The following is a 27,925-nucleotide window of genomic DNA, read 5'->3' as shown; positions in this document are numbered from 1 at the left end:
ATATAAATATAAGTACGCCTTCAATTACCAGAAAGGCGAAACATATATATTTTTTTAAGGGAAATGAAAACTGGTACAGCTATGAGAGAAATAAAACAACATTCCTTTATTAATGTTTAATCTTGTGACCCGAAGTATTAACAATTCGTGTAAATAATGTATAACCCGATATGCAGGAGGGCTATACATACGAGTATAGAGTAGTGTTACAAATAAATTAGAGGTAAGATAGAGGCCGACATACATCATAAGGTATACAATCGTTGTACTTTATCAATCAGCCATTATAAATTGATCTCAAACCGTGGCAGTCATTTTCAACTCGATCGACACAGAACTTATAATATAATGTAATAAGGGAAGTTGAGTGAAAACTTTCAGTCGAAATTCTTGCACAAAAATGTATTTTGCAATTTGTTTACTAACGGAGTTACAAAGATGATGTAACGATGTAATTTTAAATATTGTTTTTCACTCCTTGTTTTCATCCCATTTATTACTCTAAAACGACATGAGTACTACAAATTTTGTAAGAAAATAGATTTTTAAATATATATTACAGATTTAGCACACTGGTTGGAAACACTAGAATGTAGATCGATATTATGGATGCATGTGGTAGGTGTTCCTTTTATGCTTACAATAAATATAAATAATAAAATATAAGTAGTAAATCTGATTAGTTATTTATATAGTAGCTATAATTTTTTATGAATCTAAAGGCTTATTATATTATTAAGATTGTATTTTGTCAAGTTAAAACACTATTACAGATTAAAGACCCGTTCAGTTAATTTCATATCATTGTATGAAACGCAATCCTTAACGACATCCGAAACGATCTTCATTTATAGTGTGGCGGTCCAATCGAGGCATACACCGCCATCTTGTCAACATCGCCGGAACTTCAAGAGGATCGATGCAGTGACGCAACTACAGTAATATCACACAGCAATCACGATAGATGGCGACATCGATCCTGAATCACGGTTGCACAATTTGAGCGACGTGCAGCATATATACCACCTCCGAATAGGAACTGTCGGAGGGGCCGCGGCCGGTCAGGCGCAACATCTGCCTGACTGGAAATCTTCCCCTTCCATAGAGGAACGTAACCATCTGTTCCTCTACAGCGGTGTCTACCTTTACGCCGCTACAGTGGTGACCCCTGACGCTGAACATCATCGCACCGTCATCAACCAGACCAGCCGCACCTGCATCGTCGTCGCTTCGCATCACCTCGCCATCCATCACTTCCATTCCATCCAGCCAGTCAACACTTCGCACAGCCAGCCAGCACTGTCCAGCCATTAAGGTTACCACATGCATGCTGCCAATGCAAGCCTGGTACCTTCGGCACTCCTGCACGGACTTCGGCTCCAACGTCACGGCACAACTGCGCTACAGTCGGACCATCTACGGGCAGCATTCGCCGGTTGTCGCGGTATAGCCACGTGACGCACCGAACTCATCGCAGAGGACGCAGCATCGATTCCGACTCACTGGAATCCAACTCTCAGCTTCGCTTCAAAGGAGCTGACTACCGCGCACAGCCCTGACTCACTAGGGCCAATTGCGCACGGTTCCGACTCACTGGGACCACACCCCCGACTCACTGGGGGCATCTCACCCCGACTCACTGGGGCATCTCACCCCGACTCACTGGGGCATCTCATCCCGACTCACTGGGGCAACTACACCCCGATTCACTGGGGACATCTACACCCCGACGCACTGGGGCATCTACTCTCTGGCACCGACATGCTATACGCTTAGCATCGAAGACTCGACTGAAGACCTGAAGACTTTCGACCTCCGGTCTCCGGGGGGGAGTGATGTGGCGGTCCAATCGAGGCATACACCGCCATCTTGTCAACATCGCCGGAACTTCAAGAGGATCGATGCAGTGACGCAACTACAGTAATATCACACAGCAATCACGATAGATGGCGACATCGATCCTGAATCACGGTTGCACAATTTGAGCGACGTGCAGCATATATACCACCTCCGAATAGGAACTGTCGGAGGGGCCGCGGCCGGTCAGGCGCAACATCTGCCTGACTGGAAATCTTCCCCTTCCATAGAGGAACGTAACCATCTGTTCCTCTACAGCGGTGTCTACCTTTACGCCGCTACATATAGTTTTAACGAATCTGAAGCGAGTTACTCTATTTGCTACTTTGTCTAACATTAGAAAACTCCAGATTAATATCAGTCATAGTTTGAGCTAGATATATGGATTGCGGCGTCAAAATTAAGTTATGTATTTTTGGCACACACACTCAAGAGTGGAGAAACGGCACATGACTTGTAGAAATTACGTTGCTGCATTAAATTGCCATATTTGACGAAGATAAATATTGCAATTTAAATAAAAGCTTGTGAAATGGGACCGATAGGTGACGAGTTACTGAAGTTATATTACAAATAAATGGTGGATTGAATACCTTTCTTTTTTTATGTAGGTTAATTATTTCCCAATTTCTTGTTTTAAGAATTAAACTGGACAAATAATTATGATTATTTAACCTATTTTTTTAAATTTATTTAGAGAACAAATGCACTGTTTTGTTTTAATGCATCCCTGTATCGATCTAACGACTAGTGGTAAAGATTTTAAACTATATTTAATTCCTCCAGGGCCGTCTTTATTCGGGCTTTCCGGGCGACAAATGAAAGCTATTTTCTTCATACCTGCTCTATTTATAGTCTTTATTTATGCTGTTTGCATTAGAATTGCTAACAGTTTTATTTTAACCGGAAATTAACAACAATCATAATGTGACAAAATGAAGCTTTGTAGATATGAGCAAGGCGTTGTAAAAATATATCTCCCGATAATGGCATCTCGATTATTGGTGTGTATGGGTCCTAGATCCTCGGAAAGCCTGACTAAGTACGGCCCTGTTGTCGCAGCGCTGTCCCAGGCCACTCGGCATTATCTCAACAGTAAACAATCCATGTATTCCCGGCACTGCGCTGGCCGAATGCATTGATACATATGTACTTGTATTGTGAGCATTACATAATAGATTTAGGGCCTTATATTCGTCATCGACATAGAGACGGGTAATGTATGACATATAAAAAATCACTCAATTACAATCCGTCGCGTAACAGACGAATTACGCGGCCTAACATCGACGACGTCATTATACGTCGCGGAAGGCCTTAGCCGTTTAATGACTAGGTATCAGACGAAAGTACCATCGCTAAATGTAAACAATACAAATCGCAAGTACGCTACCGTATTGTCCTTAAGGAATGTAATGGACGAAACAAAATTCGTGTACTTTTACTCTTTACATTCATACACAATTCACACAGCGTACAGTCCGCAGACCGCTACCACACTAAGTTATAGTAAAAATACTGATTTAGACTTACAGATATCGCATACAAAAAATATAATTTTACAACTAAAATATAATCACCGTATCAATTGCACACAAATCATAAGCTCTATGTATCACCTAAGTTAATTTGGGTTAAATAGTTTCACGAGTTTAATTTAGTTGTGCGACAATTCAGCGCGTTGAGGACCAGCTGGTTTTGTTAGATGAGCGATATTGTCTAAGTTTGTGGAGCTTGTTTGATGCCTAGATTGACTCAACAGCACCCTTTTTTATGTCTAAGTGGTACCAAGAAACGTATATATAGCCGTGGGAAATCCTCACTGTTGCCAAAATTTTAGACTCTATATACAATCAACTATATAAAACAAAAGTAACACATGTTCGTGTCGCTCATCTAGAAACCAGAAATAAAAATCGATCGTCTAAAGACGTAGGTTATGCATACATATTAGAAAGAGAAGTCATAACAACCTAGCGGTGCGAATAATTTAGTGAAATCGTTTGTCGATACATGTTTGTGCATTGTTCCGTTTCATAAATAATTGAAGTATCACATAAATGAACGTTTTTAAACCGAATGTAAAAAGTTTAAAAATAATTTTGTGTAGACATTGTTTTGAAGCGAAAAGAACCATTACGTAGGAGAACGTGTATCGATGCGTCTCGAGCTGTACTGTTCTTAGGTGTTTAGGAACAGAGTTCATGCAGCAATACAATTCGCCGATACACGTTCAAAACGTCACTGAACGTCACGCTCAATTTAATTATAGTTCGCCGTGTCCGTACGTCAGTCATTTTAATTACAATAAAAAATATTAAAGCGAACTGTCTAATTGTCACAAATATCAATTATATTACAATTAAATAAATTTTACAACGAAATACAACCAATTGTACAGTGCTGCCTGTCAAACATATTATAAGTAAATTTGAGCATAATTTAAATAAACTAAACAGCAATAAGCTTCTGCTATTATTTTTAGAGTATATTTAAAGTAGCGTTAGAAAATAAATCTTAAATAAATCAATGGCAGTTTTAATTTCAATGTATCTTGACAAGAAAGAAGCCGAGTCTTTTTTACCTTTGATATTCAGGTCATGCACGGTGAAAGGAAATTTCACTTTATATATCAAACAACTCGGCTTATTTTAGCGTCGAATGATCACTTGGATAGCATGTGACGTTTAAACAGTACTGGTGCCAAAAAAGTCCAACATTAACCGTATTTTTTTAACAGTAACAAATCCTTATAAGTCTGGGGAATATGTAGTTTTCACCACAACCTAAGCACAAAATATACAACACAAGCTTAAATTAAGGACTCACTGTGCAGTCGCCGTCTTGTGGCGGGATAGTGTTTAAAAAAAATACAATTTAAACAATAATGAAAATGTGACGATATTTTTGTCACAATTACGACACTGTGCTGCCCTGCGACGCCTTAGCACGTCATTGTCATAGCTTTAAATTAACAAACACATTGCAAACAAACGGTACTGCATCGCACCAAATAAATGCATTTCATAACACTCATACATTATGGAAAAGTTGCTAGGAACATATATATCTCATGTAACCACGTCATAAACAAAGTTTTCGTTGTAAACGATCTTAATTATAAAGGGCAGTGAGTGGGGGTTCGTTGGGCCATTTTTAGGGACATGACGAGACGAAAATGTAGTTTCCTGATGGTTAAAAATTGGAAAGCACTACTTGGGTTACGCCGTTCTATAAGACAGATGCTATCTCTTGTTACTTTTAAACTAGGCTTAAAAACTTAACGCTATGTTTAGAAAAATAATAAGGGTATTGATGCGGCCTTATTGACCCCTAAAAGTGGTCTAGAACCCCTCGACAGCACTCAATCTAAATATATAAAAATAATTCGCCATTATGAAAACATAACGAGAAACCATAACATATATTTGAAATACTATGTCAAACGCAATATACTCCCACACACACACATATCAATTACCTATACCCTTAGGGCGTCTCACAACTAACAGCAGTCGATTCGGATGGGTTAAAATTCACGTGGACTTATCGACTTAACACTACATCGGCTCAAACCTTAAAAAGAATCGGTAATATTGCAGCTCGGGGTATTCATTATGTTGTACGTTATGTGGCTTAAAACCTTTATGTCATGAGCCGATATAGTGACTGGCATATAAGTCCGCGTCAATACTAAATTATTTATTTAGATTTTTTTGCTAACTATAAACTATACTAAAGCGTAACTGGCGGTAAAAATTAAACCGTTAGAGAGAATTATACAGCGTTTACATTCTATTATTCACATTTTCTTTCATTTCACTATAAACAAATATACAATTTAAACAACTATAGGGGGCCGATGGCGCCTCTTCTAGTGAAGAAATCAGAAATGTTATTTGAGATGATTTAATTTTTTTGTTGACGGTAACTATAGACAAATGTCTAGACTACATTATATAATTTAGTTCCTAATGAATACAAGTACATATTGTCACGAGGTTTCCGTAATTTACTTCCTTTATATACACTGTGAACAGCTGTTCATACAAGCTCACGTGGTCGTAGATTCTACTCGAGCTTCTTTTCACGCGAACTTTCCTTATAAATATACCCAGGATTCGAACCCAAGACCTCTACAACACAGACCAGAGGCGATAGCTGTACAGAAATAAAAGATAACACTACTCATATAGGGACAAGATCGATTAGGGACATCATGTATCAAATTAAAGGTACAAAAAAAGTTCCACCAAAAATTAAACGGATCATACCAGTGGGGTCATATTGATAATAGACACTCAAAGCTTTTCTTACATATGCGCAATAACTTATATTAAAATTATGTTGATTATATTACTAACACATATTAATATAGATTAACATGAGATGTAAGTCGCGCAGACCGGTAAACATATAGACGCCACATTTATTAAATGAAAACAATGGCGGTTACTAATTTTGTGATTAGCCAATTAAAAACACGTGACAAAAATCAACCAATAGGAGCAACGTATTACATCTAGAGTGGAAGCTGATTGGCCAATAGAAACGCAGAAAGAGCACGTGACCGAAATACTTAATACAACATAGCGTCTAAGATTAACTGAAATAGTGGCGTCTAGTAAGCTTATTTGTCTAACGTTTATATAACTAATACATGTTATCCGCTAACAAACACTTAGAATTTGAAAACAAAACTACTTCACTATTTATTTGAATTACATTAAGCTTTTCAACTTGATGGTGATGGAATCTATTTTTATTTATTTATTGTGATTATACTATAAACACCTAATACGATAGATATGTCCGTCTACGATAGTAATACTGAATTTGACTGTTTGTGCTTATCGACAGGCTATTGTAGTTATGGAAATATCTGTAATATATATACGACATCTAATAATAATTTCGACTTGATTAAAAATTAAGAATGATTTTTGGCTCTCGGCCGACCTGGCCAGCCATGATGGCTGGGATAACTCTCGTCCGAGCTGGTGGCGAAAACGATACCGCAACAGGGCCGAAGGGTCGACTCAAACTGTCCAGTCGCCTAGCATGTCGCAGTTATTGCGAAATAGGTTCTTTAAAAGTACAGTCAGCAGCAAAAGTGTCTGAACAAATTCAAAACTTCAATTGTAACATTTTTTTGTGCAAAGTTAAAGTAAATCACTTTTATTATTTTTTTGTGAAGAAAAGAAGTTGATAAGAACACAAAAGGGTATATGCGATATAAAGTGTTAAATTTGTTCAGCTAATTATGTAGGTGAATGTACATACAGACTTCTAATCACAGGTACATCGTATACTTTAAATACGATAGTATGCTGATATTTTTTTTTCTGTTCCCCTATCCAGGACAAAGGTCATTACCTACATCTCTTTTTTTAAATATTTTGCTGATAATGTTTGTGGACGTACATGAGAACCTCGTTGAAGCCGAAACAAAATGTCCATACCAACATGAGCATCTGAGAGTTACTGACTTGCGGGATAAGGGCTCACAAATCATAGCACAGATAATCGATGTTGTGTTGATACCAAAGAGCCTCTGACACCTTCTTGTGTATTGGTTATTAGACGAGGGTCACATATAAGTGGCTAAGTTTAGACTATAAACGTTGTTAGTAGTATCTGACAAGCGATTGCCGATGTCATATTTTTTGTCGGTCCTATGCTTCGCGATCGGAGGATATTGTAATGTCAAATGATTTTTTTTAATTATCCACACAGTACACAGTACATGTTTTAAACAGAATTTTTACGAATATTAGGATGGAGATTTAATCTTTTGAGTTACAGCAATCTTATGTTTTACGTACTTTAATATTACCGTACTATCGTATTGTTTAAAATGGATAGAACAATACATCTGTGATTAGAAGCCTTCGGGCCCGTTACGGGATCGTGTGTGCTATCAGCGCGGTCGAGACTTACCAAGCGATCTGACACCAAGACCTATGTACCGGGCTGGCGTCACCGATTCCGTTGTAGGTTTTTAAACTATTTCTTGCAATGTATTATGATTAAATTATATTTTATTCCTACACATACAATGAATTATAAATAGCCGGCAATCGCGAACAAATTCTAAAACATTTAAACCGGTGTCTACATCATCTATGCTAAGAATTATCCACTGTCTACTTATGAATGTACCAAAGACAAAAACGTCTCTAAACGGTGAAAACCGCATCAAAATCCTTAAACGAATCCTTCTTCGTAGAATAAATCGGGAAACTTGAAACCTTAATTTGATACAGTGTGTCACGTGAGTATCTCAAATAACATTTCCGTGGTCCGACTAACCGTCGCGTTCGATCCTGGTGTGCGTGTATACCTGCGCGTACGCATGCAACAGCGCGGGCTCCGTGGCCGGGCCGAGCTCGTAGGTCGACGACGGGGAGTCTGTATCTTGCGTGGGCACATCGCTCATGACCTCCTCGGGCACCGTGGGTACGTCATCGCCGGTGTTTTGCTCATCGGCGCTCGCTTCCGTGTTCGAGTCCAGTGGTGTGATCGGCGAAATCTCTGGCGAGGAGTAGGTCGCTTCGTCGCTTGTGGGGATCTCATCAGCCGTTGTGGCCGCATCTTCTGGGGACACAACGGTGTCGTCGGAGGACTCGTCACCGGGGTTGGTGGCGCTGCCCTCCTCAGCGGCGGCCTCTTCGGCGGTGACCTCGTCAGCGGTGGCTTCTCCGGCAGTGGCCTCTTTGGCGGCGGTCTCTTCAGCGGCGGCTTCATCGGCGGCGGCTTCATCGGAGGCGGCCTCTTTGGCGGCGGCTTCTTCGGCGTCGGCCTCTTCGGCGGCCGCCTCTCCGTCGGTGGCCTCCTCAATGGTAGGCAGCTCCTCGGCAGTATTTGCATGGTTGTTGGGCTCGGCGGCGCTCGCAGGCTTGGGCGACGCGGTGGAGAGCGAGCTCTTGTCCTCCTGTCATGTGGGCTCGCGACGGATGTTCAGGATTTCGGCACGGCACAGCGGGCACTCCTTCAGCAAGCCCGTGCACACCGAGCAGAAACCCCTGTAATAATATGTGGATAGTATAAAATAACTGCTATAAATATATAATTTAGTAAATTTATTTGACGAAAGTCAATTAAAGTCTATCTTTATTGAGTGATTCAAAAAATATTCACAGGATGAATTTTGGAGACAGGGCAGTAGGGACAGTTACCTTAGCTGCTGTAGCTAGGCAAAAAAAGTTAAGTTCTGGAATATCTCAAAAATCTTATAGCGCACCAAATTTGCTGGTGGTAGGATACATTATATCCGCCCGGATAGCGACCACCGTACACAAGGTGTTAAAACCCGCCATAGTATCCACGTAAGTGTGTCGTGTTCCGGGATCAGCCTGTGTATATCCAGTTCTAACAGGCCGGCATTGTATTAATAGGGAACCGGCTTATGTTTGATTTTGTTCATTATTCTATATGTAATGGTTAATAACACGAAAAAGAAGCACTCCTGCGAAAATTGCATAATAATAGGTTAAAAAATGAGCGAGTAATTCATATTTCAAATATTGTAACGTGCAGAAGTGGGCGCGTTGTGGGGATATCGCTTGATCTCTTTCTTTCGCACGCGTCGCAATTCCCGATGACGTCAAATGTGGGTATTTCGTCTCTTTTCTGTTTCTTGTTAATTACCCCTTCCACCGACATTCAAAGACTTATAACTTGTTGATGTTTTACCGGATTTTAATAATTCCTTTTCTGTTATAATTTATATGACGTAATTATTTGATAATAATAAAGAACAAAAATGAGTCCGGTACCCTATTGTCGAGGATAACGATCTTTTGTCAGTCCACATTCTATTGGACCCCACTCCACGTACCACCAGGCGTAGTGGGGTCACTTCGCCGTGTACTTATTAGCAGTAGTAGGACATTTTAGCTTGCGGACGCCAGGATTATGTTAATTTGTTCAGCCCACATTACCTGTGCATGCAGGGCTCCAGCACGCAGCTGGGCGGCTCGTCGAAGCACAGGGTGCAGGTGTCCTCGCGCAGACTCGCGCACCGGAGCTGCTCCAGGTATATCCGGCGCGGGACCACCTGACGGCAGAAACATCTTGTTACCGTTGCAAGTACTCGTTACGTAAAATACATTTTAGATTAATTCTATAAATAAAATTACATACATATGTTTTTAAAGTTATTTTCTTAATTAGTAATATATTTAGTAACAGTTTTGTGTAAATAAAAAAAATGTTCACTGTCAAAATTTCTATATAAAAATGATTTGACGATATCCATTGACGTATATTCTATAGACACGAACGTCGATAAAAACTATTTGTTCAAAATATGAACTCAAATGGCAACTAAAACATCACTGTTATAAACTATTTCTTCCCCTGTACAACAAATAATTTTACTTATTTGACTAATATTTTTTATTCATATCCAGGTTTACACTTAGACTCGAGACTCCATACACAACTACAAGCTGTCAATATTGACATCATACTAAAGCAATTGTATGGATTGCAGTTGAATCCAGTTGAACACAGTGAACGTTCGGAACGTCAAATCTAGTACGTAGTACATATATATATTAATGACGAAATCTTATCTTCCTAATATAAATGTAAATGTTTGGATGTTTATTAGAAACTGAATACAAACTCAACTGATCGGACTTGGATGAAGTTTGACAGACAATTACATTATATCCTGGATTAACATACAGGATTTTGTTTTAGTTTAATAATTATCTTTACGATAATTTATAGAAGATATTTGGTTTTTAATAAGATTTTACAGTAGACGGCATTTGTGTTATACAGACAGTACAGCGGATCACCACAGTGATTTAGTAACTACGTAGCAGGAAAGCGGACGAAACCGCGAGCAACGCCTAGTAACTAGCGCGAGACCTTCGTGCCAGGAGTGACGTAGTTACCTTCTTCTGTTCATCGGTGAGGTCTCCATGCTCGTTGAACGTGCTGAAGGGCCGGTCGGTGGGCGGGAACTGGAACTGCTCGTGCCCGAAATTGAACCGGCACTGCTGGAACGCCATGAAGCTCGCCGCCGCGAAGAAACCGAACCTGCGGGGAACGTTGTTCGTTTAAAAACAATTATTTTATATTGGAACAATAAGTTTTGAAACAGTTAAGGTGATAGTTACATAATTTTTAAATTTATATATCACAGTTGCAAATTGTAAATGTATATATTTTTCCTACATGTATTACATGCTGTGGCATCTAAAGGCAAAGAATTTAACACATTCTTAGTTATTCATACTGAATATTGAAGTTTTAATGTAATTACCTCTTTATTACTAATATTATAAACGCGAAAGTTACTTTGTCTATCTCACTGATACGCTTTCACTGGTAAACCAATGTATTGATTTTAATAAAATTAGTAGCCCAGGATAAAGAAAGATATAGGCCACTTGTTATTTGAAACTGGAAATACTGGAAAAGTCCATATTACAATTTTAATCCATACTTTACATGCGAGCAGAGTTTCTAGCAAATATGTATGTGACCGAAGTAATTTGTAAATACACCAAACAAAAACAAATAACACGTTTTTATAAACCCCATCAGCCGAGCAGGACTCACTCGTTCATCAACTCATTCAAGTATAATACAAGTAACTTACTGCGTGGTTTCAAATATCTCCTTGCAGGGGCGCATGCGCTGCCCGTTGATCGAGAATATGGCCTCCTTCCGCTCAATATCGATGAGACAGCCCAGCACATCGCCTGGCTGCCACTCCGGCATGTTCCTCACCGTGGTCGGCTTCGCCTTGTGCCAGATCAGCTTGCGGCATCCGTCGTATGACAGCGAGAATAGGTCGTCGCCTATTCCGTATCCCTCCTGTGAAATCATAAATGTGCAAGCTGACCCGACAGACCTGTATTAACTATACTGCACGCGCGCATTCTGTCGATCGCTGACAGTTATGTAAAATTAATATTGTCGTTAAGTTTTCTAATTGTCCGCATAATTTTTTAAATTTTTTCTTTCATAAAAACCTTCTCATGACAATAATAAATACAACAAAAAAATTTACTTTAGACACTATAATATTGGAAGTAGATCTCTCATATGTGAGAATCCGCCTGGGTAGATATCGCCGTAATGTCTATTTCTGCCCCTAAGCAACAGTATGTAGTCACTGTTGTGTACCGTTTGAAGGACATTGTAGCCAGTGTAACTACTGGACATAATGAGACTTAACATCTCATGTCTCAGGATGGCGAGCGCAGTGGAATACCAAACAATACTTTGTGATTCAAGGTGTTGGATGGTGTTTTTACTGTTTATGGGCGATCGTATCGCTTACCATCGGGCGAACGACAAGCTCGTTTCGTCATACAATGCAATAAAAAAAACACTATGACCCGTAAATTCGTTCAGAACGTTGCGGGAAGCACCTGACCATCACGAGTCCACACACAGCGACAAACATAACATGTTAACAACCGATCAGTTCATTAGCAATATGTCAAAGTAATCGTAACTCAAATCAATATGTTCGTTTCACCAATGTCGCAACTCTTTTACTTTAGTGATGTTTGTGTTTTGCCAATTTTCGTGACTTTCACTTTAGCTCATAATGAACCTTACTGTACAGATAATAAAGAGCATCTCACGTGGTTGAGGAAGTGGCTGTTCTTGGTGGCCCAGCCGATCTGCATCACGCCGGGGGTCATCACCGTGCACTCGTAGTACCAGCAGCCGGCGTCCACCTGGACACAAGGAGACGTGGAGATATACACAATACAGTGTAGTCTAGTTATAACCTGATCAGGAATATAAAAAACTATAGGGGCGCCACTGGTGAGTTTCCTTTATTAAATACAAGTGACCTATAAAGAATAGTCTAGTTATAACCTGATCAGGAATATAAAAAACTATAGGGGCGCCACTGGTGAGTTTCCTTTATTAAATACAAGTGACCTATAAAGAATAGTCTAGTTATAACCTGATCAGGAATATAAAAAACTATAGAGGCGCCACTGGTGCGTTTCCTTCATTAAATACAAGTGACCTATAAAGAATAGTCTAGTTATAACCTGATCAGGAATATAAGAAACTATAGAGGCGCCACTGGTGCGTTTCCTTTATAACATACAAGTGACCAGCATCACTGATTAGAAAAAATCATCAAACAAATGAAAAAAATATTGAAGGTCTACCTGGAAGGTGCACCGTACACTCTCGAACGAGTAGGAGTCGCAGCGCGCTTCGAGTCCGTTGCACGATATTTTGAGGTACTCGCTGACGTCACGAGTGTTCAGCAACACGTTGATGCCGGACATGTCGACCGACTCGTACGACAGCTTGCGGCCCTCGATCACGACTGGAGAGAAACGAGGTTTTAACCACTGAGGTTAGATAACAATACATTCACGAATTCATATTGAGGGATATAAGAAAGAGAACCAAACACAATTTATAATAATAATAATAATATCAGCCTTGTATTATATACTTGCCCACTGCTGAACACGGGCCTCCTCTACTACTGAGAGGGATTAGGCCTTAGTCCACCACGCTGGCCTAGTGCGGATTGGTAGACTTCACACGCCTTCGAAATTCCTATAGAGAACTTCTCTGATGTGCAGGTTTCCTCACGATGTTTTCCTTCACCGTTAAAGCGAACGATAAATTCACAAAGAATACACACAGGATTTTAGAAAAGTCAGAGGTGTGTGCCCTTGGGATTTGAACCTGCGGACATTCGTCTTGGCAGACCGTTCCATACCCAATTAGGCTATCGCCGCTTATACTGTTTATAGGTATTAATAATATGAATAAATGAGGTCTGCATATCGTTCTAATGATAATTTTACATCAATAAAGGGAAGCCGGTAGGAATCGGGTTATAAGTACCCTACATCACTGGTAAATCGCGATAGCTAATTGGGAGTAAAACGTACTGCCGAGACAACGCAATTTCAAAACGCCACATACCTCTGACTTTTCTAGTTATGTGAGTATTCTTTGTGAATTATCTCTTACTTTAACGGTGAAAGAAACATCATAAGGCATCCTAAGGTTCTATAAAAAATTGGTATGTCACTACCAATCCGCACTACGCAGCGTGGTGGTACTAGAAGAGGCCTCCAGTATTGGGACAGTGTATAATACAGGGCTGATATTATTAACAGGAAATATAACAAGACATAAAACATGAGGAGCAGGTGAAAATAGAATGTCAACGTGCCGGTAGTTGATCTTCCCACTAGGAACAAGACTCAGGAATATTAACCTTGTCTAGCAATATGCATCTACTGCGGACTCGGAGTTCCTGATGTTTGATGGTTCCCGTGTTGGGTAACATTTACACCTCGTGGAATATTTTTAATATAACTTGTTTAAAATTGGCATTTGAATTTTGAAACTCTCTTCAGAAAAGACGCCGCGGCAGTCATAATACCTAACAATATTTCTACAAAATGCTAGAAATTGCATGGGATGGCGATACGGACAGGGGAACAAAAACAAATGCTTGACAGAAGTGCTGGGCAAATGTCTTTAAAAAATATAATACCCCTGGCTGTTTGGAACGACAAAGGCAGGGGAACAAAAACAAATGCTCGACAAAAGTGCTGAGAAAATGTCTTTAAAAAATATATTACCCCTGGCTGTTTGGAACGACAAAGGCAGGGGAACAAAACTGTGTACTCACATTGGTTGTCGAGCGCCCATTTAGCACAGAAGCCGACCTGCCGCCACAGATAGTTCTCGTTTTCGGCCAGCAGTTCCAGCACGAGCAGGGGGTTGTCGCGCTCCTTGTCCAAACGTCGGCGGATGGTCATCTTGTTCTCGGTGGTGTGCGCGAACTTCTCCAGCGCGATCAACGCGAACAACACCACGCACGGCTCGCGGCGCATCGTCTAGACGTTCGCGGACATATAACCATTGTAAATACTCAGTAGGAATTATTTCATATCTGCCTGGATAGCGAGCACCGTATATAAGTTTAAAATGCGCCGTAGTGGGCCAAGTGTGTCGCGTTCCGGGATCATCCTGTATATACGGTTCCAACCAGCATAATTGTATATGTGGTGAGATAATTATCAAGTAGGCTCGTACTCAGCCGTGTGTCGTATATATAACACATAGTAATGTAGATACACTAATATGTCCAATATAGATATAACGTCATAGAAAAACCAAAGAGACATAATAAATATGACTTAATACAATTTCTTCGATTTAGAATATCTTGACCATTGACCACTTTAAATATAAAATCGTAAGTCAGGATCCACCACAAATGACCCATCACTAACATAATGACAGCCTGATTAACTGCGACCAGGAGCGGGTCAAATGTTTACAGTAACCTGCACGATGATTTATAAATATCAAACTAGCATTTCCTACATCAAATAGCAGGGCAGCCTATTACTATTTACAAATGTCGCCCACACTCATAATTACAAACTTCAGCCTGCGTGACAGGCATTCAATTATAATTATTTGACTCCGCAATTGGCAAAATAGCTTGACATTGATCACCTGTTGACTCTCAACAAAAACAATAAAAAATATTATATAAACACACGAATTGAGCATTCCTCATTCTTTTAAATGATTAAAAAGAACAATATCTTATTGCATTTCTTAGTTTATATTACCATACTCTGTTGATGTACAGTCAACCCCAAATTAAATTTAAGCGTATAAAACATGAATAATTAATTTAGCATTGACTGTGCCCAGAATGTAAAACTCACCAGGAACGTAATCAGATAATCGAGCGTGTCGTCAGTGAGCACCGCGACGCTGTTCGGGCCGGCGAGCTTCTCCGCGATGCAGCCGAGCACCACGCATATGTTGCGCTCGACGCGCACGTTCACGGGGCCCTTCAGTGCGCGATGCTTGTTCAGCCGCAGGTACTTGGTTAGCTGGAGTGGGGGGTCATTTTTAATGTTGACAGTGTCCCAAGTTGCGGTTTTGGAAAGTTTCAGTGCTAAATTGTAGTATTTGTTACGGTGGAAAACGATAAGGCAATCCAAATTACATCGAAATCTTCAGCGCGAAAATAGGTTAGTGAACATGAAAAAAATAAAATTATACTGAAGGCATTTAAAATAACCTAATTATTTACTTATTTATTTGTTGAGTTTTTTATTCTATATTATTAATTTCTCAATTCATCCCATACGTAATAGCATTATAATTTATAGTTTTTCGATTTTTGATTGGACAATAGACGAAGATTAATGAGAGTAATACTTAATACACCTACAAAAAGGTACAACTAGTAATCAAATTAGGGCATTCTTTTAATTGACGCAAGATCAAAAATTCATTAATACGACAAAAGGGAAATTACAACGAACTACGTTATTTCAATAAACTATGCCAAGGCGAGGCTGGGTCTCAATCGATTTGTACACCTGAATCTTTTAATACCTCTATCGCAGACCCGTTTCAATAAGGAAATGTATACCAATAATGAAAACCATAGGCAATAGCCATAAAGTTGTTTTTAAAAATACGCACGCCGGCGTATTCTTGCCGCTCACCGTTTTGTTACATGAATATCAGCTGTATTCGAATGTGCATATGGTTCAGTAAAATTGGCATCGAGCTTGGATTTCAGCCCTTGGTCAGTCTGCACTGACCTCTGCTAACAGCTTAAGCCAACGCTTGCATTGTTTATTACATGAAAGCTGAATACACAGTAAAATATAGGTCGCCGGCCACTAGTTTAATGTGAGGCTAATATTTTTATAAATCTATGAATTTTATTTAACTTTTGTCATCTGAAATAATCGATAAATATATTGACTTAATTCTTTTGATCTAAAGAGTGTTCCTTCCACCCATTACTTATTGGTAAGTGTTTGAAATATGCTAGATAGATATAAACTTAATGCGGCGTCAAAATTAGAGTCCATCACAATATGGATGTTGAAGGCGACAATATAAATATTGATAATTTAAAATTATGTTTAATTATAAAATTCAGCAAAATTAATTAATACAATGACAAAGATGTTCCATATTTATCACTTTGTTAATAGGTACCTAATATACCTAATGTATACGTTTATGCATTAATTTGATTCCAACTGTACGATTAATGGACACTGCGAAATATTCCATACTTATCTTGCATTCATCGAACGTTATGAATTTGATACGTCCAACGGATTTGCATTGGAAAATAGATTTTATAACACTATGATCAAAGTCCGGATATGATAATAAAAGAAAAAACATTCTAGATCCTTTGTAAAAGGGTGCGTCAGGCACTTTGCGAGGATTAAATACAGAAAAAACAAATAGAACGATTGAAGATGATGTAAAAGCGTGGATTGAATGTGAATAAATGGCAAGTACTGAACTGATCCGATAATGGATATTGTAAAAAGAGTTTAAACTGAATAAATTTGCTGTCTTAATGCATCCCCGCTAAATGGATCGAACTGGTCTACCGTCTATTACAATAAACAAAATTATATTTCAAAATGTTCATAATTTAGGGAAAAAAGAATCTTATTCCACTGACGAATAATTTGTTGCTGTTATGATAATAAAACAATAAGCATCATATTTGTTTGTGACGTCATCTGGAGTTACGATGCGCGCGAAAAAGAGAAGGTCAGCGGGCTATCTCCCTCTTGCACATTACAATATATGAAATAGGAATTGCTGCCACCCTTTTTAATAAGCCTTCTTGATACACTATTGTCACCCACGCTTACGAAGGCTAACAGCATCTCACCTACATTGACTAGACTGACATATAAGCGGAACGCAACCGGGCTTGCGCACTAAAAGCTAGCAATAGACAAAGCGTTGTCTACTTTCTAGTCAGACAGACGCATACGAGACACCTAATAACCATAATAACAAGCATTGATATCTTACTAATATCATAAATGTGAAAGTTTGTGGAAATGTTCGTATGTATGTTAGGAGTAAACTTAGCTGAACGGATTTGGATGAAATTTGGCACACGGGTAGATAATATTCTGCATTAATATAGGCTACTTATTATCCCGGTAATTTGCTCCCATACGAAATAATGGAATTTATAATCATTTTTTTAATAGATGACGACTAGCATTGTACAAGTTGCATTATAAGTCGCTGCAGTTTTTATGGACATTGGTAGCGGAAAAGGCTTTCACGCGGGCGAAACCGTGAACACCTGTCAAATGAATATCAAACAAAACCTTTATAGTTGCTTAAATAAAAACAACCTTAACATTATAGAAACAAGATTTAAAATCACATCACAATGTTGTGCCGTGTACACTGTACAGCCTTTGTTATTATTTAGCGTCGACCTCTGCCCTTTAAATCTAGTAGCTCCATCGGATTTACGAGTTAAAAATAGTTAAAACCCGATAATGATCCAAGATTTTTCCATCTACCCCCATCCCAGTACACTCCGTAGCCATAACATAATCTCTTAAGCCATACTAATTATCTACGTCTTCACAAGAACCAGACGATAAACAAGTATTAAGCTTTGTTTTATTTTTAATTTGGCAACCCACACCGAAACGATGGAAAAGTTCAAATGTTACATCGAACCATGGCCAGCACTTTACACATTAATGATTGCAATTGAAGTAATCATTAGTTACACATTTTCACACATCGCACAAACGGCATAATCAGCTACGTAGAGAATGGTTCCACTTCGCCGCACGACGTGGGTGTAAGAATGTTTACTATCAAACAACTCGCAGTTTCACTCACCTACATATAATTAACATACGTTGCAAATTAGTTTTTTATATGATAAAATGAACAACATATTGTGATTTACAAAAAATATATACATATAATACTAGCTTTTTCTGGCAGCTTCGCCGGCGTGAAGGAGTTCTCCGAGATAAAAGACTTGCTAAAAAAAGTATCCGATTTAATTATATTTAGGGCTCACTATTTTGATCATAGTGGCTTCCACATAAAAGGTAGATATATGCTGTCGTGGACTTTTATTTATAACTATTTAAGACAAACAATCCTACGGTACATCATCTTTGTCTAATTCCAACGGTTTAGGCAGCGTACGCCAAGATAGCTATTTTTTTCCGACTTGCTTGATTGTATATCGTTCTAATATGTCCAAATTGCACAAAATCATTATAAATTGTAGTCTATGTGTTATTTTGATGTATAACCAATATTACTGTAAAGTTTCATTCAAATCCGTCTAATTTTTTTTTTGTGAAAGAGGAACAAATTTGCGTATACCACACAACCATCCTCACAAACTTTCGCATTTATAATATACTAGCGACCCGCCCCGGCTTCGCACGGGTGTAATGCTGATACTAAATACACTACAGAAAAACTGTGAACGTTGTATATAAAAACATAGCGGCCCGCTCTGGCTTCGCACGGGTATAACGTAACAAAATAACAGTATTTCTCCACTATTTAATGGATGTTATTATACATATAAACTTTCCTCTTGAATCACTCTATCTATTAAAAAAACCGCACCAAAATCCGTTGCGTAGTTTTAAAGATTTAAGCATACAAAGGGACATAGGGACAGAGAAAGCGACTTTGTTTTATACTATGTAGTGATGATGAAGGATATATTATACCCTAACAAAACGAACGAAGAGTTCAACACGCACACATACGCATTCTTTGACATTTCACAACACCGACATTTGTGAAAGACATGACGCATTTAAACAAATACGAACAAAAATACAGTTAGTAGGTACTTGCCGCGTGTATTATGCAAACGTTACAATAATGACAATTTCGAGTTTTATAACGCTTGCTTCTGGCATATATAGCTATTTATTAAAAACGTTAGTAGTAGACACTATCCCGGCCTCCCACTTCACACTGCACCGTCTGCAAAGTTGCTTAATAAGGTGTAATATCGACCATAGTGATCGACGCAATATGTGTGTCTGTTTTCAAACAGGCCGGCATAATTATGTCGACTAGCGAGAGTATAGGGATAATCGTGTTGCGTAACTCGACGCTGTGTCCATTAACCGTACCATCAGCTGCAGTGTGGTCACTTCATTGCTGGTATAAAAAAAACAAGCCAGGATCAACTGACACGCATTTTATGACAACGAGAACTTCATCAGTTCCAGAGAACGAATGAAGTTTCCAGAGGAGCAGTAATCTATCTTAAACATGCTATGGATTTACCTATAGTAAGACGAAAGGGAGTAATATATTTTTTTCACAAGTATAAACAATTACAATTTCGAGCAACGAGAAGCATGGTCACTTGCAACGGTTTCCAGGATTATTGGCCTGTCCTGGTCCAGTGTTGCCAATTAAATAATTCTCGTGGCACTCAAGCGATCCAGTTTTTCGTTTATATGCTTGTTATAATAAACAAAAAATATACAATAACTGAAAAAAGCAACTGCCTTATTTTTAACGGCGAGAGCCTCCGATATAACACGGATGACCTAATTCTCAGATAAAATCAATAAAACAATTTCGCTAAAACATTTTATTTTAACTAAACAACATATTTTTTAATTTCAATAAAGTTATTAAGTTTTAAATGTAAAGTATTTAAATAGTTATGTGCGTTTATTGTTTATTTCTATGGAGGAAGGGAGGGGGGTCAAATATTTGTTTAAAGAAACGACTTTAGTCTCATTTTACGCCGGGCCGCCCGCCTAACTTTATAAACGGAGTTATTAAAACCCACAAAAATTGATATTCGACCTATCCAAATCCATAAATTCCCAATCTACAAACAACTATTTAATAACACTGCCATTACACCAATGGGGCTACAACATGCCGCACTTTTACAATCATTTTTATATTACATCTTCAAAATAATACGCGTTTCGCGAAAGCAAACTTGACAATTACAGCTCCGTTATCAAGCATTAATCTTATTTTATTTCATACGAAAATAAAAAAACGAAATAGGTACATACCTTAATAACAGCCTCCTTTGACGGCAGGGGACAATCATCGAAAACAATCGTGATGGCTGAAGGTCCCAGGGGATCCTCCAGGGGAATGACATTCACCAACGAGGAGACCACCTGGATCCAACCATCCTCCTTGTCAGCAATAACATGTAACTTCACCAGTGGCACTGGTGATTCCTCATCGCTGAAACGGCGCAACCAACAGTGGCGAATCAATGTTGACATAGTCCTAATTCAAATTAAAAACAAAAATGTAATCTGTTTTGTGATAATTCGTTTTTCTCAATTTCCCAGAAATACCAATTTGATACGTAAGATGCAAGTGTTGCTTCCGGAACACAGAAGCCGAAGCGTCCAGGCCCAAATTGTTGTGCCCACATTGTACTAACAAAATTTCAATAGATTGTGAACTGATATTTGTTTATTTAAATATCATACAAAATAGTTGAGGAATTACAGTTGTTTTAAGTAATGAAATGGTACGTTAGATATATGAATGAGTTGTCAAGAAAAACGAATTATGTATTACATTTGCAATCAGGTCTTTACTCCTTTTTAGCCAATTAGAATTTTTCATATAATATTCGCTACAAACAGCGTGGAATACATTCGCTAGTTTCAATTGCAATATTATTTTTAAAACTTTTACACACTCATATTTCAATACCATTCGCTATGTTTTTTTACAAAGCTAATTCATTTTTCACGTTTTTGTTTTTATATGCAATGTAATGAATACTCGCATCAGCATTGTATTAATGGATATGTAATTCGATTCAAATGCATACATGTAAACTTCATTCTCAATATAACTTGTTTTCAACAATTTTATTTTGAATTGCCACAAGTTCCTGTTAGAAAAGTGAATGAATAAAACTTAAGATGAATATCAAACATTAATGATGTGCATTAAAAACTTAGCTCAGCACATCTTGCTTCATTTAAGTATGTCAGTTTAATAATAAAAAAATGATATCTACCAGTGATTCCCAAATTTGTGATTACTTAAATGTCATTCGAAATTATTAATATTCATTTTGATTAATTTTATTTCTTGGAGTACTATGTTCATCAAATTATACTAAACAAATGAGCAACAAACTATTTGTTCAGGTGCTGCTTGAGTATTTATTGTATTTAAGTCAGAATCAAGCATACTGTACGATTGCGGAATATCTTCATTTTATCTCACTCTTCACCACTCATGGGCTAACTCAAACTTAATCACTCCATCGATACCATAAAAATAATTGAATGGATTATGATTTCTTATGTTTACGCGAATGTTAGACATTCAAATTAAACTATTTCTCCCCCGTGACCGTGAAGGCGGTAGTCTTTCGACACGTCGGGAGAAAAGTAAAATAATAAAACCGCGATAAAGTCCGTAAAATAGTTGAATTGAATGGATTTTAATAAAAGAGCGTATATCAGTAATGGTATTCTTGGTATCAGCCCGGAGCGCAATTTGTACCCTATGCGGCAAGTCTCGCTTGCATCGTATCATGGGATGGGATATACTCGGCGGAAAGCCGAAGCACTAATGAAAGGGGATGCAAAGGCGCAACTACCACTACTTATCTTATCCACATAAGGTGTGTATTTATATGAGCTAATAATTGAAGGTGCAAACTATGGAAATTTTTAAAACCATCTAGAAAACATTAAAATTGAAAAGAAAAGAACGCGTTAAGGATTAGTGTTGATACAGCTGATTTATTCTTGTATTTTCCCAGGGGTCTAAGAAAAATAATCCTATTTATAGACTAAAGATTATCCTCTGCGAAAGGTGAGAGTAAGGTCATAGGTTGTTTATTCTAAAAGGAGTTTGTAAAGTATTTTTAATCGCCGAGGTAAAAATGGGTGTATAAGTTTATCTTCTAAGTCTGACAGGCATCATAGCTCTCAAACGAAAGGGGCCGTTTTTAATGCGTTTTTTTTAATGAAATCTATTCCTGCGTTTGAGACTTCAGATTGATAATATCACCACGTAACAAAAAAATAAGTCACGAAGACTCTTTATCTTGTCTTGATCCACATTCTTTAACCGCCCTAAAGACGCAAGATATTAAATATAAGGGGACAATGACAAATGCTTAGTTTCAATCCTGCTCTTGGAGGAGGAATTTGTGTGTTTTCAATATAGTGCGGACAAGGGAAAATAAATGTTACATTGTCCCCACTTGGGGACATCTTAACTTTTTTCCACTGTCCATTATTGGAACCCGGTGAGTTCCACCGATGGTCAAAGTGGGCGGGACCATAAAAATAAAAGTTTCTTTAGTGGTTGTTGTTTGGGGTCAAAATATTAATGGGTAAGGCACCAACATATAATACAAGACAGACACATTTTTTTATACTTTTCAAAGATTTTTTTTTTATGTCGTGATCTATTTAGGACAATAAAACACATAGAGTACACAAGCAGATTTAAAAATGTATAAAAGGCTTTGATATTTATTCAGATGTAAAGTAAGCATTGTAGTTTTTCGTTAAATATGCTTTCTATAAATATTTTTTGGAATACCTATGGACATATTCCATTTCATAACCATGGGATTAAGTCCATCCATAGAAATAGAAATTAAAATACTTTCCAGTAAGTAAAAATTAAAACATACCTGGAAAAAACATGTGTATAATACGGATAACAAATAAAACAATGTCAATATATCAAGAACATTGCATCAGCTCTTTTACTATGAATGAATAATAATTAAAAATGATATTTATTTTGATAGGAAGTGCATCTATCGCTAATGTGCACACAGTAAAAATATATGTATATTTCAGTTACTGCACAAAAATATTGAATATTATTTTTTTCATACATAAGTCATAACTCAAATGTAACTTGAAAATATTCTAACTACATTCGCCACCATGAGAGAATCCCTGTATGCTCTGGTAAAGAGAATATTTTTACAAATACAAATCTCAACCATATGCAATAAGTCTTTAAGTACAAGATGGTAAATATTAGCTCCGTTGCACATGGTGACCTAGTTACAAGAATATTTAAACTCATGCAATGGCAAAATAAATCTTTCTATTACAATTTGTCAGCTATAGCTGTGTGGAATTGATTTTTAAGAAATTCACTGATCATTGAGATATGGTATTTTTGGTTTACTAAGTAGATTCCTATAAGATTTATTTTGATACTAGTTTTAATCAAGCAAGGTCATTTTATAATGGCCACTATTTAATGTAAATGGAGGTATTATATTTTCATCTCTAAACAATGAGAATAATTCATTTTCAAAAAAAAAATTACAATATACAATAAAATTAATTTTCTTATAATAGGTCTTTGCTTGGACCAAAGTATGGTTGTTATTTCAATTTCTAATATTTATTAAACGTATGGAGATTTGCAAAACCCAATCAAAGCTTAATACAAAAATTCATTCAAATTTACACAAATATTTCATTGTCTATTTAAATTTATAGTATATTTGAGAATTAATTCTGTTTTTATTTTATTTGTAAGTATAGCAGGTTTTGTGTAATATAAAGTTGGTTTGTTAATGGCCCATATTGACTGACAACTCTATTGAATTAAGGAGTGACCCTTATACATACTAAGTAGTGTTATAGACAGAAATGTTTATTAAGTAAAAAAGTAAAAAAATAATACTTAATGAAGTAAAAAAATTCATTATTATTTTTTTACTTCTAATTGGTAAAAATAATTGCATGCAAAGTGTACGTAACAGATTTTTTCAATCTATTTTATCTACAATTTTCAATTCCGATACATAATAATGAGTTTCAACAGCCATGACTTCTTTGTTCATTGCCATTTATGTTGCTTTTATACACTTTGGAGAAATATGACACCTACAAGTAACATACCTATCTTCTCTATATATCATTGTTGAAATTTGATGCATAAAAATAAGTTAAACAATTGAATACTTGCTTTTTCCCAATAAATGAAACCATTATTGTAAAATATGTTTATGTCCACATGTCAGAATTTTTAGTGTTTCTAGTTTTGAGGTAACCCGAAAATATTTATAAAAAAATGATATTATAGGTGTTAATTGGGGAAACAAAAAATGGTTAAAGACAAATGGCTCAGTATTATATTTTTTTCTTAGGTAACAACATTTTACTAATCATCTTTGTCTAGGAGAGTCATTGCATGAGTTTTTTTTCTTGACATTTATTAACTCATACTGTTTCTTTTTAATTTTCTATGATGAAGCTACTGTTTAAATTGCATTGAATGTGTATTATTTAGGAAACACCATAGTATTAAATGTGCTTTTGTGTAAATTTTGTTATTATTAAAATGGCAATAGTGTATTTAATTTTGATATCTTTTTTATGTCAAAATGTGCTACCTATATTTTTCTTAAATCATATCTCAATGTGAATCATAACATTTCAGTGATAAATTAGATCAATTTGAAGCCATAATTAAATCAGATTTTGAAATGTTCACAAAAAATTAAACGATATGGGCATGTATTATTGTTGAAATCCTGTTAGAATGAAGTCTTTTAAGTCACAGAAAAATATCCTTTCTCGTCAATACAGCCAATATGATGAATCACACACACTCATGCCTTTAAGCTGAAAGGGCAGGTAAGGCGTACCTTGTGCACCTACTTTCTATTATGTGTAATTCTGTTCCATGATGCGACAAGGCCAGCCTTACACCACATCATGCACAAATTCTAGATTTCAGGCTGTAACTGAGTAGAAAAACCTAACAACAGAGGAAATGTGCTTCTTTTTATGCCTACGCTCTGTCCTCGTGATTGATTGAATGCCTATGTTCTACTATATGAATTATTGGGAATACCTAGACATTTCTAATTTGGCCCCATCTCTCCACACCTAAGTTGGGATTAGTACCCCCTTGGCCACCAGTTGGGTACACCTACTACTACTGTTACTACATACTACTGTTTCGACAATTGTCTTTCATAAGGGCAATTATTAAATTGGTTTAATTAGGCAAGCTAGCCAGATTAACAAGCATAAGATATTTAAATATTCACCAGTTGTTATTTCAATATGAAAGCTCACATATTACATAAGTAAATGCAAATCTTATTTAAATTTAAATCACTTTTGTAATAAAGCTAAACTTTAATGTAATCATTTTCAATTCAAACTAATCCACATAATTTTTATAGTTTTTTAGAGAATTTATGTTAAAATAATATTTTCACCTTTGTCAGAATTATTGATTCCTTTCACTAAATATTATAACTGCTGTATGAATTTTGTCATAATGTTGATCTGATTGCTAATGCATCAGTCCTCATTGTGAGGGCCTCAACTTACTTATCCACAAATGAAGCAATGAGGGATAGCATCTCTAACACCAGTTGATCCACCAGTCTGGAGTCAATGTGTCTGCACAGGTGTGGTGGGGGCTCCCCAGACGCCAAGGAGATGGTGTCCAGCCCTGGGGGCGACTCCGTGTCGCTCTCATCAGGCTCTTTGTGTTTGCACCAACACGTCCCCATCTCCTAAAAACAGTCGCAACTTGCATCTCCGTTGTCGCGCACTATATTATTATAACAATAATGTATTATAAAATAATTTTATAACTCATAGACAATCAATAAATCCCCTGTTAAAATATATATTTGAGCACTCACGGAGCAACGCGACAAAGGTCCGCCGCGCAACAAATCAACCTGCAGAATGCATGTTGCAAACGAGATGTATCACTATCGACGTTTTATGGACCAATCAAAGCCCCTGTCGACGCCCACCTACGCTGCGTGCACATCCGAATCTTAATTGTAATTATATTAGTCGACCGATTTGATAACGTATAATTGAATGTAATCGCTTCTATTAAGTATGCACTGTGCTAATTTAAATCTCAACAATCTGCTTCACGATTTTCACTCGTCACAGATGTATGCAACTTTCTTTCAACTTACAAACCCCTTTGTGTTCTGAGCACCCGTAATTCACGATAAAGACAAAAATTATATACTTTGTCTGCTAATTCGGAGCTAACAATAAGCTTTATTATTGTAAACAATTCGTTCGCTTTCAAAACGCGTCAATAATTGAATCACCGTCAAGTTTTACTGCAAAGCAGTCCGGTCAATAGGAATGTCTGTGCTCTGTTGTTACCAGAAAATCGATTCTACAGATCATATTTAATTTCATTTTCATCGATTTTGTCTAAAATCGATGTAGCTTTCAAACATTATGAATCGATTTGCTAGTACCCAATCTATTATTAGAATAATGTCCAGATGTTGGTACGTAAATGAGAATTTTATAATTTTATTATTGATTGTAACTTTATACAATTAAGATTAATACTTGATACCATCAAAATCAAATATATGGCAATAAAGCTTCTAAATTATCAAAGTCAAACAAAAAGAAAAAATGAAAATAATATTCCCAGTATGTACAATACCTATTTCCATTATTTAGGTAAAAAAAATTAGGCCGTTACTTAATTGCCACCAATACTATGAGATTTATTTAGTTATGTTATTGTGAGCCAGAAAGACAACATGGATGGTGTCTTTCTGACTAAAATATTTTTATTTATCTTAAAATATGATGTATATTTTCTTTTAATATAAATTGTTTATGCGAATTCGTTTTAAATCGTTTTGAAGAATTTGATCGTTTATAGGAACAATTTCCGGTACTGCCACTTCCCTACAACATCTTGATTTGTAAACGTGGTATTTGTAGCATGACCGGTGGTGCTGTCGCTTTCGCTCTGATAGGAAATTGTATTTCACTATCTTGTTGTCAGATATCTGACAGTTGAGTTGATGGATGTTATTCTCGACATTCAACTTATATTTTTATAATCTGTGGTAACACTTGTGATTTTTATGTAGTCTGTGGCATTGAGAGTTAAATATAGTCTGTAATTTTGACGTCTATAAATGGCGGTAAAAATTGAATTGGTGATAGAAGAATACAGTTTAAAAAATCTATGTTAGTATGGAAACAATTCAAACATAAGTTTTATATAATTAAAATTTACATTTATATATTTATTATACGGTAGGTACTTATTTCATTGTTAATACACAATATTATCTTTATTAAAATAGTTATGTAACATATAAGCAAAATTGATTGATGTATGTGATTTTGATTTCCAAAATAAAATAAATAAAGTAGCATTTTATATTTAGTATAATACATTATTACAACATACTTAGCCTACAGTT

At 36.9% G+C, this 27,925-nt stretch overlaps 2 protein-coding genes across 4 annotated transcripts; both read right to left on the bottom strand.

Annotated features, from left to right (window-relative positions):
- Nucleotides 1-101: 101 nt before the first annotated feature.
- LOC115455486 (brain acid soluble protein 1-like) lies at nt 102-8,794 on the bottom strand (the record flags this gene model as incomplete). Its single annotated transcript, XM_030184110.2, has 1 exon — nt 102-8,794. A coding segment is annotated over one exon (630 nt), but the record flags the coding sequence as incomplete, so codon positions are not given.
- Nucleotides 8,672-26,842, bottom strand: LOC115455021 (RING finger and SPRY domain-containing protein 1). Of its 3 annotated transcripts, none has more exons than XM_030183721.2 (11): nt 26,363-26,842; nt 26,043-26,230; nt 20,742-20,967; nt 15,570-15,740; nt 14,516-14,723; nt 13,020-13,183; nt 12,474-12,569; nt 11,477-11,694; nt 10,767-10,911; nt 9,801-9,916; nt 8,672-8,882 (listed from the first exon to the last, which is right to left on the bottom strand). In XM_030183721.2, exons 2-11 carry the CDS (start codon nt 26,225-26,227, stop codon nt 8,795-8,797), a joined length of 1,617 nt encoding a protein of 538 aa, XP_030039581.1. In that variant the 5' UTR covers nt 26,228-26,230; nt 26,363-26,842; the 3' UTR covers nt 8,672-8,794. The 3 variants fall into 3 exon arrangements, with proteins under 3 accessions (XP_030039581.1, XP_030039592.1, XP_030039598.1); XM_030183732.2 differs by having other exon boundaries at nt 20,742-20,937; XM_030183738.2 differs by having other exon boundaries at nt 20,742-20,922.
- Nucleotides 26,843-27,925: the final 1,083 nt, after the last annotated feature.

Source organism: Manduca sexta, chromosome 27 (genome assembly GCF_014839805.1).
Source record: "Manduca sexta isolate Smith_Timp_Sample1 chromosome 27, JHU_Msex_v1.0, whole genome shotgun sequence".
Taxonomy (NCBI): domain Eukaryota; kingdom Metazoa; phylum Arthropoda; class Insecta; order Lepidoptera; family Sphingidae; genus Manduca; species Manduca sexta.
This window is presented reverse-complemented; position numbering and strand designations above follow the sequence as displayed.

Excerpts from the sequence above, each read along its gene's own strand:
- LOC115455021 (XM_030183721.2), bottom strand. The coding sequence starts at position 26,227 with ATGGGGACGTGTTGGTGCAAACACAAAGAGCCTGATGAGAGCGACACG. Across the intron at positions 10,912-11,476 it reads GAGATATTTGAAACCACGCA|GTTCGGTTTCTTCGCGGCGG; the intron begins GTAAGTTACTTG and ends CGTTCCCCGCAG. Across the intron at positions 9,917-10,766 it reads TCACCGATGAACAGAAGAAG|GTGGTCCCGCGCCGGATATA; the intron begins GTAACTACGTCA and ends TTCTGCCGTCAG.